At 38.6% G+C, this 19,900-nt stretch overlaps 2 protein-coding genes across 2 annotated transcripts in view; one reads left to right on the top strand and one right to left on the bottom strand.

Annotated features, from left to right (window-relative positions):
• Positions 1-685: 685 nt before the first annotated feature.
• Positions 686-8,752, bottom strand: PXMP2 (peroxisomal membrane protein 2). Its single transcript, XM_072415260.1, has 5 exons — positions 8,587-8,752; positions 6,462-6,578; positions 4,221-4,383; positions 3,887-4,006; positions 686-2,907 (listed from the first exon to the last, which is right to left on the bottom strand). The coding sequence occupies exons 1-5, from the start codon at positions 8,703-8,705 to the stop codon at positions 2,839-2,841; spliced, it is 588 nt and encodes a 195-aa protein (XP_072271361.1). The 5' UTR covers positions 8,706-8,752; the 3' UTR covers positions 686-2,838.
• A 408-nt stretch (positions 8,753-9,160) lies between these two features.
• Positions 9,161-19,900, top strand: part of POLE (DNA polymerase epsilon, catalytic subunit) — a 31,406-nt gene continuing 20,666 nt past the window's right edge. The window contains exons 1-15 of the mRNA XM_072415259.1: positions 9,161-9,270; positions 10,456-10,591; positions 11,313-11,393; positions 12,384-12,428; positions 14,154-14,246; positions 14,971-15,125; positions 15,755-15,896; positions 16,584-16,664; positions 16,737-16,844; positions 16,921-17,031; positions 17,253-17,338; positions 17,450-17,569; positions 18,465-18,597; positions 18,775-18,888; positions 19,012-19,224. Of these exons, the coding sequence (XP_072271360.1) occupies positions 9,209-9,270; positions 10,456-10,591; positions 11,313-11,393; positions 12,384-12,428; positions 14,154-14,246; positions 14,971-15,125; positions 15,755-15,896; positions 16,584-16,664; positions 16,737-16,844; positions 16,921-17,031; positions 17,253-17,338; positions 17,450-17,569; positions 18,465-18,597; positions 18,775-18,888; positions 19,012-19,224 (1,680 nt within the window). The 5' untranslated portion in view covers positions 9,161-9,208. The remainder of the gene's footprint in view (positions 9,271-10,455; positions 10,592-11,312; positions 11,394-12,383; positions 12,429-14,153; positions 14,247-14,970; positions 15,126-15,754; positions 15,897-16,583; positions 16,665-16,736; positions 16,845-16,920; positions 17,032-17,252; positions 17,339-17,449; positions 17,570-18,464; positions 18,598-18,774; positions 18,889-19,011; positions 19,225-19,900) is intronic.

Below are 19,900 nucleotides of genomic sequence, written 5' to 3'. Positions count from 1 at the left end.
ACGTGTAGTGCTAAAATGAGAGCTAAATTATGAAATCGTTTTATATTTAGACAAAGGAATTGCAATTCATGTATTTTGGGGTATGCTATTTAGTTCCTGTGACTAAGGCAAATAAGTGTCATCCCAATTTTTGGAGAAGGTAGCCATGCAGAGCAGATGTAAATATTTAATTGGTTAACCACATCTATTAGCAAATTAAATCATCTACAGAATTCTACTTTATTAAAGGCTTCACCTCAGAGGTTACTTTATTCTTGTTCTAAAGAGGAATTGGTAGGTTTTACTATTGTATAGTATTTTTTTGCAGTTACATACTATCATGCTTCCTAGGAACCTGTCACCACCTTGGCCCCCAGTCTCTGCAATCTTCTGCACATATGCAGAAGCTACATTGGCCCCAGCACCCATGTTTATTCTTAGCAGGTTTGGAATGCAACCCAAATATACACAGCAAAAAAACAAAAAATCTACCTGCTAATACTTTTTTTTATTGTGATTTAGATTTCCGATCATGGCCCAACATGTAAGGCTATCCAGTCAGTGGTTCATTCTGCACAGTGGTAGACCATCGGTGTCTGTGCCATAGCCATGGAATGGTTGAACAATTTAGCCCAAAAATTGATAGGAATTAATAGCTTTGGCCAGTTTTATTAAAATGACAAGAAATGAAATAAAGTGCTAAATGTTTCTTTTTTTTTATAAATATTCAAAAAGGCTACTTTTTTATTAGAATAAGATTGGTGACAATATCTGGCAGTTCAATCAGTGCAAAAACAAATACAAACAGTTAACACAACACAAGGAAAGTTACAGAATTACATTTGTTTTTAATTCAGTGAATTCTCCCATGATCTTCATTATATATAAAAAAAAAAAATCTGCATATAAACACTTGCAAGAATGCAGCTATAAACCATATGTAAGTAAGGCATTTTAGGAAACATTGGGACGTTGTTAGGGTCCTGGGTATACCCCAAATGTGGTAAAATAGTGCCACAGTGAACATAGCTTCTATGCTTCCCTTTTGTTTTGTCTTTCCATTGGTGACCATTTCTCTCCCTTTAAATTTAGAGTATTGTTAATGTGTATATAGAGAGACAGTCTACACGGGGTACAGGGTCCTCTACTACACAATAGAGGGAGAGTCTACATGGGATACATGGTCCTCTACTACACTACAGAGAGAGTCTACATGGAGTAAATGGTCCTCTACTAGACAATAGAAAGACAGTCTACATGGGTTTACAGGATCCTCTACTAAACTACAGAAAACAGTCTACATGTGGTAAAAGGGTCCTATACTACACAACAGAGAGACAGTCTACATGGGGTACAGGGTCCTCTACTACACTAGAGACCGTCTACATGGAGTACAGGGTCCTCTACTACACAAGAGAGAGACAGTCTACATGGGGTACAGGGTCCTATACTACACAACAGAGAGACAGTCTACATGGGGTACAGGGTCCTCTACTACAAAACAGAAAAACAGTCTGCATGGGGTACAGGGTCCTCTACTACAAAACAGAAAACCAGTCTGCATGGGGTACAGGGTCCTCTACTACACTATAGAGAGACAGTCTACATGGGCTAAAGGGCCTTCCATTACACTCTCTGCGTAAGTTTAATTAGAAAACCAGGATGTCTGTTATACAGATGGATAACTATTCTCTCCTAGTCCCAAGAATTTAACACTGTGATCCTCTGTAGGAGGTAGTAGTGGCACACCAAAGATCCTATTTGTATGAAGAACAGAGGACAGAGACCCAGATTCCAGGACTTGGTATGCCCCCAGTAGGAAACCCTTGCATCAACAACTGTCCTGAGATGAAGTGCTGGCTAAATAATAATTACATGTACAAATATATGATCAGGTACACATGTGCATTTAAGAACTGCATTCTGACACATATTATATTATTAGTATTACCCATTACTCTGACTGTATATGGGCAAAAAGTTCATACGCCGCTTGGCACATTGGGTTACTCCAGTTTCTTATGAACTGACTATTTGAAATAGAAGCTTTTTTTTTGTTTATTTAAAAGTTATTGAACATAATCTAGTATTAGGTTTCTGAGCAAGGTGCAAGTTTACAAAAAATTGTCAAAAAGTATCCAAAATTTAAATTACTATTTGGCTCCAACAACTTAAATCTACAAGTTTCCTTGACATTAAATATATACTCCATGGTCAGTCTATGCCACCAGTTTATATGATATCCAATCAGGTTCTTGTAAAGGTTACTGATCTACCATCAAAATTGTAACTAGTGTGCTGCCATTTTCAGGTCTGAGGTACTGCATAAAGTAAATTGTCCCTGGACTGGTAAAGCAGATTTTACTGCAAGCTGTAGCAACACCCTCTTCCCACCACCATTACTGCATCAATGACAGTTAAGATGCTACTGTGTTATTGATGAATGTGCTGAGCCAATAATGCCAAACCTAGTCGAATTCATACTTAGTATTATGCTTGGTTCCTGGCTAGTTGAGTCATATGCTGGATTCTCAGAAGGTGAGCACCAACTTCTCTTGCAGAATCCATTCCAATTCGAAGTCATGTGAAAGTGTTACCCTCACCTCATAGGATTTCACAAGGCAGAACAGACTACTAACTAGTAGTTACTTGTAGTAACCCAGTGGGGAAGCAATTCGCCGTAAAGAAATCTTACCTAAAAGAGATTAAGAAACTGGCATGTGATTCAACTGGATAAAGTATCTAAACTGGATCATCCTTTTTAGGTGGATAAGACCTTTAAATTTGTGAGGAGGTTTAGCAATATCTGTTATCACTAGACTTCCCAAACTTGATCAATGGGGGAACTGAATTTTCGTCTCATTTCCTGGTTGACGACAAGTATGCATACCAGAAGAAAGCTACCAGATTGGCAAACAGCACTCGAAACTGAAAAAAAAAAACAAAAAATTAAAATTATCACAAATTTGTTTTCCTAATTAAAATTCTAATTTATAGAGACCAAGCTTTTTTTATATACAAAAAAAAAACACATTATATATAACATTACATATGGGAAAAAAAACATTAATTTAAACTTTCATAAAGTGACCCCCACAGTATTGATGGAAAGAGTCAGACTCCAACGTTCCAAGTGCAGCCTCCATGGTAATAGTTCAGTTATCTTCATGTGATTACAAGGCACAACTGCAGCCATGGTATAAACTTCTGTATATTTGCCCTCATATGGTCTATCAGTAAAATAATGAAAATACCCTTGTTTTCTTCATTTGTAACTGATCAGATTACCAGATTATCAGTTTTATATGTAAAAATAACCTATTAATTTGGCCTGGCCCACCTCCTAAATAAAGCCAATTTTAAAATACATAATCTTAAAAAAAAAAAAAAAAAATCTATTAATTAAATTAATTAATAATAATCTATTAATGTCTATAAATTAATCTAATAATGTCTGATAATTGGAGGACATTAGTAAGGGTACCTAGGTAAACATCCATACATACCATCAACAGTCTAAAACAAAACAGCATACTGTAACAGTACAAAAACAAGGACCCAGGATGGCACATTAGAACCGTGGTCGCCAACCTTTTGGACCGCACGGACCACTAAATTCCTAATTTTAAATCTTGCATATGAGCGGAGAGCTGTGTGTCACTCAAATGGGAAGAAACTTCCCCCAGAGTGACGTGATGATGACAGAACCCGCCCACTCTCCCATCGCAGGCTCCGACCTGCTTGCTAAACATCCAGGGGGGACAGTAGCGCAGGGCTGTGACTACAGAGGGACATGATCAGCGGGGTCAGGAGTAGGGGTATGCACCGGCCAGGTAATTTTTCTGTGGACCACCAAAATTTTCTCTTGTACCACCCTTTGGCGACCGCTGCATTAGATGATGCATACCTGTACCGGAATGTAGTTCACATTGATGAACTGAAAAGGTGTCCAGACTTTCCAGTTCATTACCAGAGCTGACCAGTAACTGTCCTTCAGTTTCCTATTTAGCGAGTTCAGGTTTTTGCCCTAAAAGACACAAGTGTAACAGGACATATGGTCATAGCTTCGATCAAACAAAACCACATCAATCTAATTCAAAATATCTTTGGTGAACCAATTGCCACCACGTTAGGCTCATATAAAGTAAAATATAATAACGGAAGCATTTAAAATATGTCCAGACCAAAAAAAAAACATGTTCACTGAATATGACACCACAGACAGAGCAAGAGACACTCACTTCTAGGAAGTTCATTACAATGAAAAAGAGAAAGAGAAAGGCTGGAGCAATTATTAAACGTTCCAACAGGAGCCGGCGCAGTCCTGCCATTGGTGTAGAAGAAGGGACCCCTTGTTCCAAGAACAGGTAGAAGTAGTGAGACAGGGGGCCTGTGAAAAACAATCTAAAAAAAGACAAAAACATAATTGTTATATTCCTGTACGCAGCAAAATAGTAACGGTTGTATGTCTAGCAAAAAGTGCTTTCCATGATATAACATCTAACATGTCCTCTGCTGTGCCAGACATACAGCTCTCTAACCAGCAAAGCTTACTCTCCTTATGACTGTTACTACTTACTGCAGCATTTATAACAACACCTATTGGCAAAAGCCCTTCTAAAATGTGGCTGTTGACAGCTGTGTTAAACAAAATCATTGTAATGATGGTCCATCTACAAAGTTACACAAATACCCTTTAAGCCTCCACGGAAATTCACTTAAAGCAGCTTCCTGTGATGATGCGGCAACCATGCTAAACTACTCCTGAATTCAGAGAGTTGTCACTCTCATCTAGGATGTGTTTGTATGTACTACAGTGGGATGAAATAGAATTGAGAGAAGGCATAGCTAGCGGCATGGTCATTGCTGATTTACAAGCCTTTAGATGATCAGTAAGCACCTGAACTCCTGCCCATTGATTCCTCACATCATTGCCTGAAACCCTCCTTTTATGATCTGCAGTCTCTGGGAGGGGGAGTGTGTGAAGAACCAATAAAGGAGCATTTGGCTCAGGCAGGGAAGGTTAAGCAAGCAAGTTTTTGCCTAACTTGGTAACTGGATTTTGGATCTGCCACTGAGAGATATGCAATCTGCCATTTCATACCTGGTTGGTGCCAATAACCTGCATTTACAACCTCCTGAATCACTGACCCAGAATGAGTTTACAGCTCAGGGGTCCAATTGTCATGCAGTTTTGGGCAGGCTTGTTTTAGCTGTGTGACTGAAAAGATCAATTACAGGTAGTCCCCGGGTTACATATGAGATAGGGACTGTTCTTAAGTTGAATTTGTATGTAAGTCGGAACAAGTACAATATTTTAAAAAATGCATTTAGCTTAGGACAGATGTTTGTCTCAACATATATTAGGCAGCATGGTGTCAGTTACTGTGTACATTTCTCACTGTGAGTTAATCACAAAGCAAAAAAAAAAAAAAAAAAAACTTTATGGAGCCCAGACATTCATTAACTTCTGGAGCAAGCTGTGCTTTGATATGTAAAAAGAAACAACTGCAGAGATTGTCTTGGTCATTAAAGGGTTACAAGAGCTTGCAGAACAGCAAAAGATTTCTGGAGCAGAGAAGGCCCCGTTTGTATCTAGGAGTCGTCCGTATGCCGAATATCCTTAACTCGGGGGCTACCTGTACATCCGGACAGAATGATTTACAATAGGTTCAGTAATAGTAGCTTATTAATAGTACCACATCTCTGAATGGTAGGTCTGCTGAACATTGCCATTCTAAAAAGGAAACATTTGACAGTGGGGCCCACTACAAAAAAAAAAAAAATACAGTTTATTTTTATTCCCTGGTATTTGAACTTGCAGAGTAAGCATGGGGAACTTCTGACCTAGAAAATGCTATGAACTAAAAGGACCTTTAGGTGAATAATTAAACACAAACACAGAGGGGGTATTTAAACTTTTCTATATAATCAGGCCTAAGAGTAGATTGTGCAACAGAAGTTTCATAAAAGATTGCAGCATAGGGGCTCACTGAAGTCTCAATTCTTTTTATTTCTCTATAGTCCCATACCCCATATTATGATTTATGAATAATTTGTAGATTTGTCATTAGGAGTAAGCATACTAAAGGACGCTAAAATTGTTTTTTTTTATCAAAGGCAGAAAGAACATATTAGGCAAACATATAAGACAGTATGTACAAAACAAAAAGCTACCAATATCCTATACAAAACCACAAATGACTATATAACGGGATGCTACACAGAAGAGCTATATCACCCCAGGTTACTGAGACCACAATTTTCCTCTGATTGCTGGGTTGATATTGTTCATCTATGGATTTACGGTGGGATTGCCATTGCAGGCCTGCAAGTGAAAGCTGAGGGTAATACAAATGAGAAGACAATAACTTTTATATAGTTTTTAATTAAAAACAAAAGTCAAAGCTGTTGCAATGGATACTTTTATTAAATAATGTATCTTATTTCCTTATAAGCCAATCCATAATTAACAGGCTCACCCATAGGCGGCGAAACGGAGAAGAGCGACCAGGTCCACATTTTCAGTTGTAGATTTGGTTTTGCGCCTCTGCTCGATCTTCTGTGAAAGCAAGTTCCCCAAAGCAGACAAAATTCCGCTGCACAGACAAGTTATTTCATGGTCAATCATTAATTAAAATTCCAGGGAAAAAAAGGACTGTGACAAACAAGACAATTTTCCTTGAAAAAACAAGCAGTTCGGTTACAAAGAATTTGATTTAATCAAATTCACAACTAATGTTGGATATATAGGAACTTTATGCATTGTAGTCACAGATGATGGCCCAGCTGCTTTACATTTATAGAGATGGGTTATTTCTTACAATACCAGTATTTAGAAAATGTAGGTATTACTTCCGGCATTTATTTAGAACCGACATTGTGCAGTAATTCCTGGAGTAGGTCCACTGTTATCAGTCCCGGTCCTATAAAGTAGAATACAACCTTTTGTCCAGAGCACAAAATAGGGCCAATCTGCAGTGTTCTCCCCGGCCCCTTTTAGCTGGGCGCACCACCTGGCACTTTTCAGTAAGCACCCAGCTGTTTTTGGGTGGTTACTGATGAGCTGGGTCACAATTCAGGTGCTTCTACCTGCCTAGAAATTCTTCTCACCCAGCATAAATTTATTTCTGGGTTAAGAAATGAATCTGGGAGGAAGTAAGTTACCTTCTCAGTATGATTGTGAATTGTGGGGAGAAATAGAACACCCTGATTAAAACCACATAAAAATACAAAGGCAATACTAACCCCATGGCCCTCGGGATTCCAGTGGGATCCACAGCTGCAAGGACAAACAGCAAGCCATTTATCCACCCCTCATATACATTCTGTTACAAGTAGCGTAGAGGGAAACTCGGGGCACAATAACCGTACTGTGGTTAAAGCAGAAACTCATTGATTTGATGTCAGATTGTCTGTGCTGAGATTAATACAGCTCCTGATGTATTTCCAGGCCACTTAGATGTGGACACTGCAGGTCTCTTAGACCCCGGCGCCCTGCTCATGTCTTCTCCCTCCTATTCACAATACATACAGCCCCAGGCTTCACTTTATTATTGGCTAAAGAGGAGGACAACAGACACCATGGCAGTGCTTAGATCCAAGGGGTCCAATACAGGAGAAAACCTGAATAGTGGAGGTTACTTATTAAAGAAAATTATTGAGTTGCTGCATTTAACACTGGGTTTTTTGAACCTAGAATCCAGCTTTGAAGCACAACTCCGGATTTTTTTTTCTTTTGCACAAAGTAGGAAAGAGTTTTTTTTACAGTTCCCATATCACCAAAAGGAAATCTTCCCTAATGTCCTGTCCCAATACCACCCTGGCATACATGGCATTTCCTGTACAGGTAATGAGGGGAAATCTTCCCATCGGGGACACAGATAGGAAAGAGAACCCTTCCTGCAAAAAAAAAAAACAAAAGTTTCTTCTTAATCTAGGACCTGTGGTATTGAAATGGTTCCTACATATTCTGGGCACAATGTTAGACTTGTGTAGTGTATTAAATAAAGGACAGGATAAAGCAACAAGTATTATTCCATGAAGGTGTAAACTGGATTAAATGATCCAGCATGCAAGCATCTTCCCTGTCAAGTCTGTCTGTCTGTCTGTTCCCCCTTGTTGCATTCTGTGGTTCCTTCTGCCAGATCATACATCACTACTGTATTCAGGTTCAGTGGACCAAACCACAGAAAGTGCCGGGGGGCTACACTATCCGACACTACCTCAAAGCTTGGACAAGCAGAGATTGGGGACAACTTCCCTAAATGACTCATCTCTAATACCCCACAGCAATGTATATGTATGTATATGCCAGAATGAGGATGATGAAAGAATGTTTACTTGTGGGTGCACCAGATATCCCAGCATGCCTTGTGTGGGTGCACCAGATATCCCAGCATGCCTTGTGTGGGTGCACCAGTCCCAGCATGCCTTGTGTGGGTGCACCAGCAGTCCCAGCATGCCTTGTGTGGGTGCACCAAAAGTCTCAGCATGCCTTGTAGGGGTGCACCAGCACTCCCAGCATGCCTTGTGTGGGTGCACCAGATACCCCTGCATGCCATGTAGGGGAGGGGTGCCCCAGCAGTCCCAGCCCTGTGAAGTTACCTGGTCAGTGACTTGGTGAGGACAGGCCGGCTGTGCAGGAGCTGTAGGTAGGTCCTGAGTAGCAGTGTGTGTAGGGGAACATTGCCTGAGCCCCGGGTGAGTTTGGAAGCAGCTGGCATCCTTCTCCCCTCTCCTCACACCTGCCGCGGCTATAGTGAAGGGCGATACCAGACACACTTAGGCTCCTCCCATACAAGTCGTGCCCCCTGACGTGTCCCCGCCCACTTCTACACCAGACTACCCCATATCTGTACTTTAGGGTGTAATTCATAGTGAGAGGTGAATTCATATATCCTGCAGATGTACACACATAGAATACAACACTCAGGGAAGTAAATAAAAAAGTGTGCATTGTTTTGCCTCTGTACTGCACTTTAATGACGGTCCCTAACAAGGGAGCAAGCTGATTGGTCAGAGAACAGTGGCATGGTAAAGTGAGGTGACGGTAGACAACAATACAGTAAACATCGCGATAACCGGGTGACTGGGGGGCGGAGACTGTCTCCTGTGGTTGGCTGTTTGCTGTAAAGTAGCCTGGAAATGATTGGCGCGCTGTAGTGGGCGGGTCGGAAAGAAGTGGTGGCGGGAGTTTGCTGGCGCGGGAAGTGGATTGTGTTCGGAAATGGTGCTGCAGAACAGCGGTAAATACCGAGCGGAGCCCCGAGGGGACGGTGACAACCAGCAGTACGTACCGCGCTTATCTCTATGCTGCCGACACTACCGAAGCACAGGCACTTGTAGTCAATTCACTGCCACTTCACATCTTTTACTGACACTACTGTAAAATGACAACATTGTCTATAAGGAGAAGGGCCCAGGGGCATAGATTCATCCAGCAGTGGATAGACATACTGCAGTACAATTACAGTGTTACACTTATAGAAAGTAAAAGAAAACACAGTTAAATTTGTTATTGTAGAACATGGTTTAATACAAAAGCCCTTACTTGCTTACATATATTAGGTAGATGTTTATAGGACCTCTGCAGAGAGCCCTCTGCTTTCACAGGGCCAGGCTCCCCGTCATGTGATGGCAGCTCACATCTCTACTATGACTGTCACTGCTTGCCAGACAAAACTAACTGTATAACTTTGTAATCTCTTACTTTGGAATGTGTTTTACACTGGGAATGCCCTCTGATCACAAAGGATCCCCACAGAGGTCACAGCGGAAACTGTTTGCTTTAATGTTGTCTTACTATTTGAAACCTTGACCTTTAAAACTTTTTGTGCTCTGAATATAATGCCTTGATATAAAAGCCTCCTCTCTCCCTTGGAGCATGAAGTTCCCCTGGATTTTCCCGGGTGCTGGGCAGTAAGTAAAGCACCGGCCGGTTTCTTTTTTATAAGGTGACGGCTGTTTTTGTTTGCTTGCATGAAATACTCCTCGGGACACCATTCCTTCCATTCACACCAACAATTTGTCCTGATGACCATGCATTGCACTTTGTCCTATTTCCGCTGACAGTGACGTGATCTTCATATCCCCGGCCCCCTGCACCAAGACACTCTAATATTATTATTTTATATTGCATTTTGTCCACTGACCATGGTCCTGTCCAGCTACACCCAATGCTGTTTGAGCTATTCCTAATTTGCTAACATGTCCATATATAGCATGAGACTGAAGTATGCTGGGAAATGTAGTCCCATCGCTGTTGCTAGGATTATTTTGAGGGTTCTGCTAAATCAATGTAACACCAGTCAGGGCTGGATAGTTGTTTGTGTTGTGTATTTTTTTCCCCATAACCATAACCTGTATAAGGACAAGTTTAGGAAATATGTTCATTCTTTCTCACTAGAAGTGAGAAACAGAACTCCCCCTTCCTGAATATTTGACTCCCTCTTGGGATTATTCTTCGTTCCTTAGGGAAGATTTTTCATCTGGCTCCGCTGCAAAGAGATTGGAACGCAGTCAGTGGACAGATAAAATTGATGCTCAGTATGGCTTCGAGAGGATTCGGGAGCCTGGAGAGAAAACGGGCTGGTTACTCAACATGCATCCAGTAAGTCAACTGCCCAATGATTTTACCATTTAGTAATTTGTCATCATTTCTCATCAGTTGTGTGGTATTATTATTATTATTAATAAACAAGATTTATATAGCGCCAACATATTACACAGCGCTGTGTATTGAACTGGTACCCAGCTTATGCAGCCTCCAGTGCCACCTTGGTAACAGTTGTGTATTTTATTTTTTGGGAATGAGATTCTTTCTCATTGTCGTTCGGTGGTTCTTAGTGTAAAGATGAATAAAAGGGCAGAGTTGCCGATTCATGTTATCACTTGTAATGCTTTGGGTTTCGTTAGTACTACAATAAACTCCTCAGGTCATAAATTATGTTTAATGCATTTGTTTTTCTGGTAACGTAAAGTATACAACTAGTTGGCAGACCTAAATGATGATGGAATCCCCTATATGAAGTTGTTCACCTATACTATACTGCATGTTTAACAATCCCATTTTTAGAACAATGAGAACAGTTCTGATGATCCTTTAAGCAGCATTACCTTTTAGCTTTACCTCCAAGGTCTCATTTGCTTACGTTTTACTGCACACCTAAACATATTTGAAATGTCCTACCTGTGTCAGGTAGCAGATTGTGTGACTTTTTACTTTTATTCAAATGTTGGCTTTTATGGAGGTTCTAATTTGTAGAAAAGGATATTCTTGGCTTTGTCTACACTAAACAAATACACTCGGCATTCACTGCTTGATGTTTCAGACAGAAATTCTGGATGAGGACAAACGTCTAGTAAGTGCTGTGGATTATTACTTCATACAAGAAGATGGAAGCAGATTTAAGGTGAGGTTTAAAATAATATCTCAATATTGCATGTGTCCATTTTTATAACATAGAAGCAGTAGGTAAGATACAGTATAGCATCACAAAGCAATACCGTACCAACAAATCAAAGTGCAGGACACAATACAGTTAAAGCTTCAGTTTATTTGTAATGCAATATACTTAAAAATCTATAATAATTCCTCCATAATCTGCCCAACAGTTCATGGTCGTTATTATCCATGAATTACATTGTCCATCTCCTAAGTTTGTGTTCCTCTACGTGTTTCGCTAATTTATATTCTTCAGGAGAAACGCCAAATACAGTTCAGTATACAATATGAACAATATCCCGGTCACATTATCCACAGTTTATATCATTGAGACTCTACTTTAGAAACAAAAACTAAACAATTTACAAAGTCACAAAACAAAATAATCCATTTATCACACACTATAAATCTGAGCCACATATTGGCCGATTTGTAAAATAATATGTTGGAAGAGATCGTTTATCTGATATAAAGTTTACAACAATAAATATACATGTTTCTCTTTTCTGTTTAAATTGGAATGTTGTAAAAAAATATATTATCTCAAATTTAGTCAGATTTTATGGCCATTTGCTAGTTTATCAGGGTCAGTCTTTTATCTAGGAGCTCTACCACATGCTTTACAGAAACAGCAGTGACTTTTTCTTCTGACACTGTCTGCTCCTAAAGGATGAGTGGCTATGACATCCGGTTTAGGGTGACCTGGTCAGTCATGAGCCTGACTGCTTCCATTCCATACACCAAACCCTATAAGCTTCACTTTTGTCAAAATAGTCAGTACCAGTATTTAATAAAATAAATATATAAAAAAGCAACGCCATGTCTTTGTGATTAGCTATTTAGGTATTTTTGGCAGTAAAAGCTTGGTCTTATTAAACTAGGAAAAGTTATTTTTATTGTAAACGGTCTGATGATATATTATTTGAAAAAAACTCTGAAAATCTGATTATTCCTGCAGGTTGCTTTACCATACAAGCCTTATTTTTATGTGGCAACAAAGAAGGTAAGCCCAGATTTATTCGTAATTTTATGGTTCGTTGCCTTTACTTTATTGGGGCACACAACATCATGGGACAGAAATGGTTATTAGCTTATTGTATTTAAAAAGTACACATACCAGTCTGTGTGATATTTTTTTTTTTTCAAGGCTGCAGAATGTTTGTCTACAGACTTAACACTGATATCTGTAAGGTGTAGTGACATTCTTTCCTGCTATTCCAAATTGAGGAATCATCTCACTGCTACTGTTTCTCCCTTGCAAACCCATGTGAAACTGAATTCCACTACAGTAAATTTGCTGCAATAACTTGCAGTTGGTCAGTGCCTGCTGTGACTGTCAGATTTACAGTTTCTTTATTCTGTGCTCGAAGAGAATATCTTTCTAAAGTCACAGTTGGCTATATTTACTGCCAGATTTAAAGAGACAAGTTCTGCGCTTTCATACAGTGAATCCTAAAACCTGATGACCATACTATGGTTTCTGATCTTGGCTCCTTTAGAAACTAAGAAAGTTCTAGACCTTTATGATGCACAAGTTGTTTGCCATTCTGCTTAAAGAAGATAGAAAACAGTCTAATGTATGTTTTATAAAGCTAAAACCATTTGCAGAGTCATTTCCCTTTAGGAAGATATTTCTTGCTATATCTATAGTAGACAGGGCTGTAATTCATTCTAACTAGTGGCCACTAAAATGTTAGCAGGTCCTACATTATGTCACAATTCTGCCTAGGAGGATCTGCTGTTGGCAGGTTCCTTACTGCTGTCATGCTTTTCCAGACTATAGCAATGTGGATTAAAGTGTACCTTAACTCAACATTTTCACTTTACATAAATAGGTAGACAACCCTTATATGTAATTGGAAAATGTTATTCATTTTTTATTTTTTTTTTATCTGCAACAACCTTTTTTACTTTTTTTTTGCAGCACCTCCTCTTTCAGTCACCTAGGCGATCAAGACTGAATGGGAGAGCAGAGCCTCCTGGGATACCTACACCACGCATCCTGGAAGGCTCTGGGTGCTCCTTCTGCACATGCTCTAATCTTGGACATATGCAAAAGAGCCATTTTTTGTAAAAAGGAAAAGAGATGCTGATCTTACACAAGCACAGTGAGATTAGCTCTCTTTTCTTTTTTTTTTTTTCCCCTATGTCACCTGATTTTGCACCTGCGCAGTGCAAGATCGCATTATGTGCCAAGAATATCGAGGAAGAAGGAAGTGAAGAATGAAGATGGCGGCGCGCCTTTCTTTCCCCTTTAAGTACATTTGCAGAAATATCCCATCAAATGCTGAAAACCCTCCTAGTGGAGTATCTATATCTCACAGTTTAAGGCTGGAAGCCCCTTAGTGATGGCTTTTGACTTTCTGGTGAACTAACACCTTTCTTCAGCATTAAGGTGCACCCCTGCTTCAAGCAATGTTTTTACTCTGATTATGGTTTCCTTGCTACAGTAATCTCTGTTTTCTCTCTACTATGAGTTCTAAAATCGGTATTTGGCAATTCTATGGCAGGATTATCAAATTTCCCAGCAGATTCCGCTGTTTGATTGAGTACTTCCTACTTAGAAATCCTTTTATTTACTTCTACTGTGGAAATCTGCACCTGACCTTTTTTTTTTATTTTGTTTGAAGATTTAGTCTATTATACTTCACCTTTGTTCTTGTGTGGTATGTGATTGTTGCATTAAATATGCTTAATTGTTGTTGATTTTTTTCTGTTACTTTGACAGGGTTGTGAGCGGGAAGTCTCATCCTTTCTTTCAAAGAAGTTCCAGGGAAAACTGGGAAAACTAGAGACTATTGCCAAGGAAGATTTGGATTTGGTCAGTTTGAAATAGTATAACAAGCATTAATATGTGTGTTTATTAAACTTTAAAATACATAATATAGTATGTACAACTCATCAATTTTTCTTGTGTATATTTTATTAGTGAGGGCGGTAGAAAGTCCACACAAGGTTTTGCACAAATGTTCCACTATGGTAGAAAGGTTAGCAAAATCTGATGGATAATACAGCTGTCTTCAGTTTGCTTTTAATAAATGTTTGAAGATAAACATTAGTGACACATCTGGTGTAACATATTTTCACTTCTTACAATCTAATACATACAATTTATCGGTATTTAGTATTGTCTCCCAGTTACCAAAAAGAAAAATACACCTAAAAATGACAGTTTAAATGGCTTTAGGCATCATCAGTAATGTGTTCAAAAGAAACCTGTAAAAGGTACTCTATCTTACTGAATCTGATTATAAGTTGTAAATTGATAAGCCACTTGGGATTTACAAGAAGTTAGCCGGAAATAATATAAATCACTTTTCTTGCTAGTATCTTTGTTTTTAATATTTTAGCTTCAATTCAATTTTTTGTTCCCACGGGTAGGTTTGCTAGCAACTTTATGACCTATTTCAGGTACATTTTGAGCTGTGATTCTCCAACATATTTTTACCTATTGAAAGAAAAAATGTAATTGTTAGGATGTATGTTAATTTGTATTCATGTTTTCTCATAACCAAATAAGTCCATTGATCTATTTGTTGTTGCAGCCAAATCATCTAGTTGGACTAAAAAGAAACTATATCAAGCTGTCATTCCATTCTGTGGATGACCTAATAAAAGTCAGAAAAGAGATCTCACCAGCTGTGCGGAAGAATAAAGAGAGGGATAATGCCAGCGACACATACACAACCATGCTTTCTAGGTACTTGCATGCAATTGATCCATTTGTAATTGTTGTCTGTTGTGCCTTGTTGTACACATTAAGGAAAACACATGGTTATTCTAGAGTAGCACTTTTTCTCCATAATCCTTGTAGACAGTTACCCGGCGAAGTGGCTTTGGCCACTTTCGGAAACACAAAAGACAGACTTAAAAGGCTGGTTTTAAAAGAAATGGCCACTGAAAACCAAAATTTGTAATGTATTTTTATTTTTTAAACAAATCTGGTTAATTTAAATTTATTTTTATTCTGCCACAAATGAGCAAATTGTGCCATTTGTTTGAAAATGCCAAATGTTAGTCATCTACATATGTATGGCAACGTAGCAAGAGATTCCAATAAATAGATTTGTATGCAATGTTGCAAAAAGCTTTGAGTGGGGTTAAAAGGCTGTTCTTTCCAAAAATGCAATAGTGTCAGTTGCCTAACACTCAAATAGTATCCCTTTGTCACATAAAGTAAAGGTAAAATGTTAACAATGATTCATGTAAAAATGGTGCATGTTACAAATGTAATGTAAATGCAGGTGCTTTAATACATTTGGTTGTTACCAATGTCTTTGGTACAGCATTTGTTATGCATCTGTATAACCTGTGTGTTTTTGTTTGCAGTGCTTTTACTGGAAACAACATGGCCCCTGAAGAAGAAGGCCCATCTAAAAAGATATCTGATCAGATGGAAAACCTAATAGATATGCGAGAATATGATGTCCCCTACCATGTACGCCTTTCTATAGATCTTAAAATACATGTGGTAAGTAAAAGCCAGAAAATGCATGTTAGGTGAACTAATTTAAATGCTGAAAATGTTTGATTCGCTGGGAGGCAGGGTCAGAGTTTCATAGCTGATGGTTCAAATGAACGAAAGGTATATGAAATTCCCATGATGGAATAAGCAATGCATATGGTGGTCTTGTTTCTGCACTCTTCATTTAGGGTTTCGCTAACTCTTCATTTAGGGTATATCAGCTAATGCATAGCTTCTTTATAGATGTATGTAATATTGAAAGATCCTTGTACTAGACTCCATCCACCCCACCTATGCTCATCTTTACAACCCATATGCAACTTTTGTTGCTAGCCAGCTTATTTTACATTCTCCATCAGTGTTCCTCAAACTGTTGTAGACCTATTCCTACTTGCCACCTCGTACAGGCACTGTATAGCAGAGCGCGTCCTCTCTGGTGGTGCTTGTGTGTTTTCAGAATTGACACTTTTACGATGATCCAAGTGGAGCTGGACGTGGGTGTAACTAAATGCTGGTGATATTGGGCATCATTTCCACAGACTACTCTTACCGATTCAGAGACTTTTATTTAAATTTTTGCCCTTTTTTTTTTTTTTTTTTTTTTTTTTTTTTTAATATAAAGGTTAGAAATCTGATTTTACATCTCTTTATTTTAAAATATTTTTTTTACCTCCTGTAATGGTCTGATTTTAGGCTCATTGGTACAATGTGCGGTATCGTGGAAGTTCTTCACCCCCAGAGATCACAAGGCGAGATGATCTTGTAGAAAGGCCGGTATGCATATTTTTTGGTGTGTGTGTTTTATCCTTACAGATTTAAATTTTCACGTATGTGTCTTTTGTTTAGGATCCTGTGGTTTTAGCATTTGATATTGAAACCACAAAACTACCTCTAAAGTTCCCGGATGCTGAAACTGACCAAATTATGATGATCTCCTATATGATTGACGGGCAGGTGTGCCTTTTATTCTTTTCATTATAGGCATAGGTAGGAATGGCAGATTTGCCTAATTGCTTTTTGTTTGTTCCAGGGATATTTAATTACAAACAGGGAGATTGTATCTGAAGATATTGAAGACTTTGAGTTCACCCCAAAACCAGAATATGAGGGTCCATTCTGTATCTTTAATGAACCAGACGAGGTAATACAAAAACTAAAAAAAACTAAAATAGTTTGTTTAGGGTTTTAAGAAAACTATAAAATATCCATTTTTTTATTTTTTTTTTTAAAAAAGGGGATGTCATTGCAGCTTTTTTTCTCTCCTTTTGGTGGAAGTGGTGGTATTTATTTTTCTTGATGAGTGGTTATTAAATCTTTACTCCTAAAGCATTTGTTTGATATTTATTGTATTTTTTTTCCCAGGCACACCTTATACAACGTTGGTTTGAGCATATTCAGGAAACAAAGCCAAATATAATCGTAACTTACAATGGGGATTTTTTTGACTGGTAAATGTGCTCCTTCTATGTAATCCTATAGATAAGTTGATCAACTTTTATTATCTTGTGAATTAACTTAAATCATTACTCAACTTGTGAATTAATTTTTTTTTTTCCCAGGCCTTTTGTGGAGACTCGGGCTACTATTCATGGCATGAGTATGCTTCAAGAGATTGGCTTTCAGAAGGATAGTCAAGGGGAGTACAAGTCCCCATCATGTATCCACATGGATTGTCTCAGGTATGTCAGACCACATGTAATAATTGCATGAAGGCAGCTTTGTTTTCCTAATACTTGCACAGCCTCTTCTCTAGACTTTTGCAGTTTTAGGCAATTTTTAACCTTGGCTACTTAAATGTATCTACTGAGTGACTGAAAACTATGCATGCCCTTTGCAACTAATATCTTACAGTCACATTGGACAAATAAAATTATGGCAGTTGATAGTACAACGATGCATCATAACAGCTGTTCTTGTTTTTCTATATCCCCCACAATATAGTTCAATACACATCATTTCTATCAGTTTGATTCTTACCTGTAATATAATGAAAATACCATTTATTATGGAGTTATTGTTGTCCTAATTTCTGATAAGACTTTAAATATGTGACCAGTTAATGAGAGAACAACCCCAGCTAAAACGTAAGGTGTGTTTTGCAGTTAGGTGATTTGTGTGTGTAAAGTATGTATATTGTACACACGTCATATGATTAAAAGCCAACACTCCAGTATATTTATGTCTTGCTGGACACCTTAATCAGCACCTAAATGTGCAGAAAAATATAAAAAAAATAGGATGGGTGGGGAAGGGGGGTGTATTTGGATACTAAATACTATTAAATCTTTAACTCCACAAAGGTACAAAAAACAATAATATTTTCTATAGTGGTCAAGTGTTGAAGTGACCCGTGTTATGTGTGCTGTCCCATTTAGGAGTACTTGGGCATAAAGGATGTTAAAGTTTTTTTTAGCACTCCTAATCTCTTCTTGAGACTTTTACCTTTGCAGCCCCAAAGAGCTTGGTGTGTGTGTGTGTGTTTTTTTTTTTCTGTCATAATTTTGTGTTGCTGTACAGTTTTTGTGACCATGAGCACTGTGGGCCTTTTACAACAAATGGTGTCTCATCTTATAGGTGGGTAAAGAGAGACAGTTATTTGCCTGTTGGAAGCCATAATCTGAAGGCAGCTGCAAAAGCAAAACTTGGTTATGACCCAGTTGAGCTGGACCCAGAAGAGATGTGTCGGATGGCAACAGAGGAGCCCCAGGTATATTCCAAGAATGTGATGTTGTCTTGCATAAAACTTAACAGAAGTTGTTCTTTTTTGTTCTAGGAGCCTCCCCTTAGAATTCATTAGTTTTTAAATATTAAATCCTATAACCATAACTGTAATTTACTACTTGGAAAAATTGTTCTTGGTGCTATTAAACTTATTATTTTGCAGGTGCTAGCCACATACTCTGTGTCTGATGCTGTTGCAACATATTACATGTACATGAAGTATGTCCATCCCTTCATCTTTGCTCTTTGCACAATTATTCCTATGGAGCCTGATGAGGTTAGAGACCAGATTATTACATTTTATATTTTTGGTCATTTTCTTTCCTTTTAACCTTAGGTTATATGGTTTTGCTATTTGTTAGTAATTGTAGTTCATTTGTGCTAACATTTATTTTCTCAGGTGTTGAGGAAAGGTTCTGGAACCCTCTGTGAAGCGTTGTTGATGGTCCAGGCTTACCATGCTAACATTGTCTTCCCCAACAAACAAGAGGCAGTATTTAATAAGTTGACAGGTGATGGACATGTATTGGACTCTGAAACTTATGTGGGTGGCCATGTGGAGGCTCTTGAGTCTGGAGTATTCCGCAGTGATATTCCCTGCCGCTTCAAAATGGTAAATCTAAATCTTAATATAACCTCTACTTGTGATTTTTATCTGGAGTTCATGGCAGATTTTTAGAAGATCATAAAATGCTTTTAGTGCCTCTGTACTGTTAATTTACGAGGGTTTGCTGAGAAGTTCATGAAATAACACATTTATTCAACATATTTCCCCTGAGACTGATGCAGTTGGTACAGCGTAGTTGCAGATTTTCTAGACTGTTCAAATAAAAGTCCTTTGGTTTGGCTGCAAACCAGCTCTCGGCAGCATCTTTGACGTCGGAAATGTCCTCAAAACGTTGCCCCTTCAGGTGTTTCTTCAAATTTGGGAACAGATAATAGTCTGAAGGGGCCAGGTGAGTAGGGGGGATGGTGGACCAATTGGAAACCCAGGGTGTTCAATTTGTCAGGCACAACGCTGGACGTGTGCGCAGGTGCATTGTCCTGCAAAAAAAAGGATCCCTTTGGTCAACTTTCCACAGCGTTTCGTCAAAATTGCATCCCTCAGCTGGTCGAGGCAGTTAGCATAATACTGTTCGGTGATACTAGAGCCCTGGGGTAGGTAGTCCACCAACAGAATACCATCTTTGTCCCATGCTTGTGCATGTCCAGGATAGTGGTGATAACAAACCCAACACACTCCCGTGAGATGTCAAGTATCTGGGCTATCTTTTTTGCGGATATTCACC

This window comes from Pyxicephalus adspersus, chromosome 6 (genome assembly GCF_032062135.1).
Source record: "Pyxicephalus adspersus chromosome 6, UCB_Pads_2.0, whole genome shotgun sequence".
Classification (NCBI taxonomy): domain Eukaryota; kingdom Metazoa; phylum Chordata; class Amphibia; order Anura; family Pyxicephalidae; genus Pyxicephalus; species Pyxicephalus adspersus.
The sequence above is the reverse complement of the archived record's forward strand: the minus strand, read 5'-3'. Positions and strand labels throughout refer to the sequence as shown.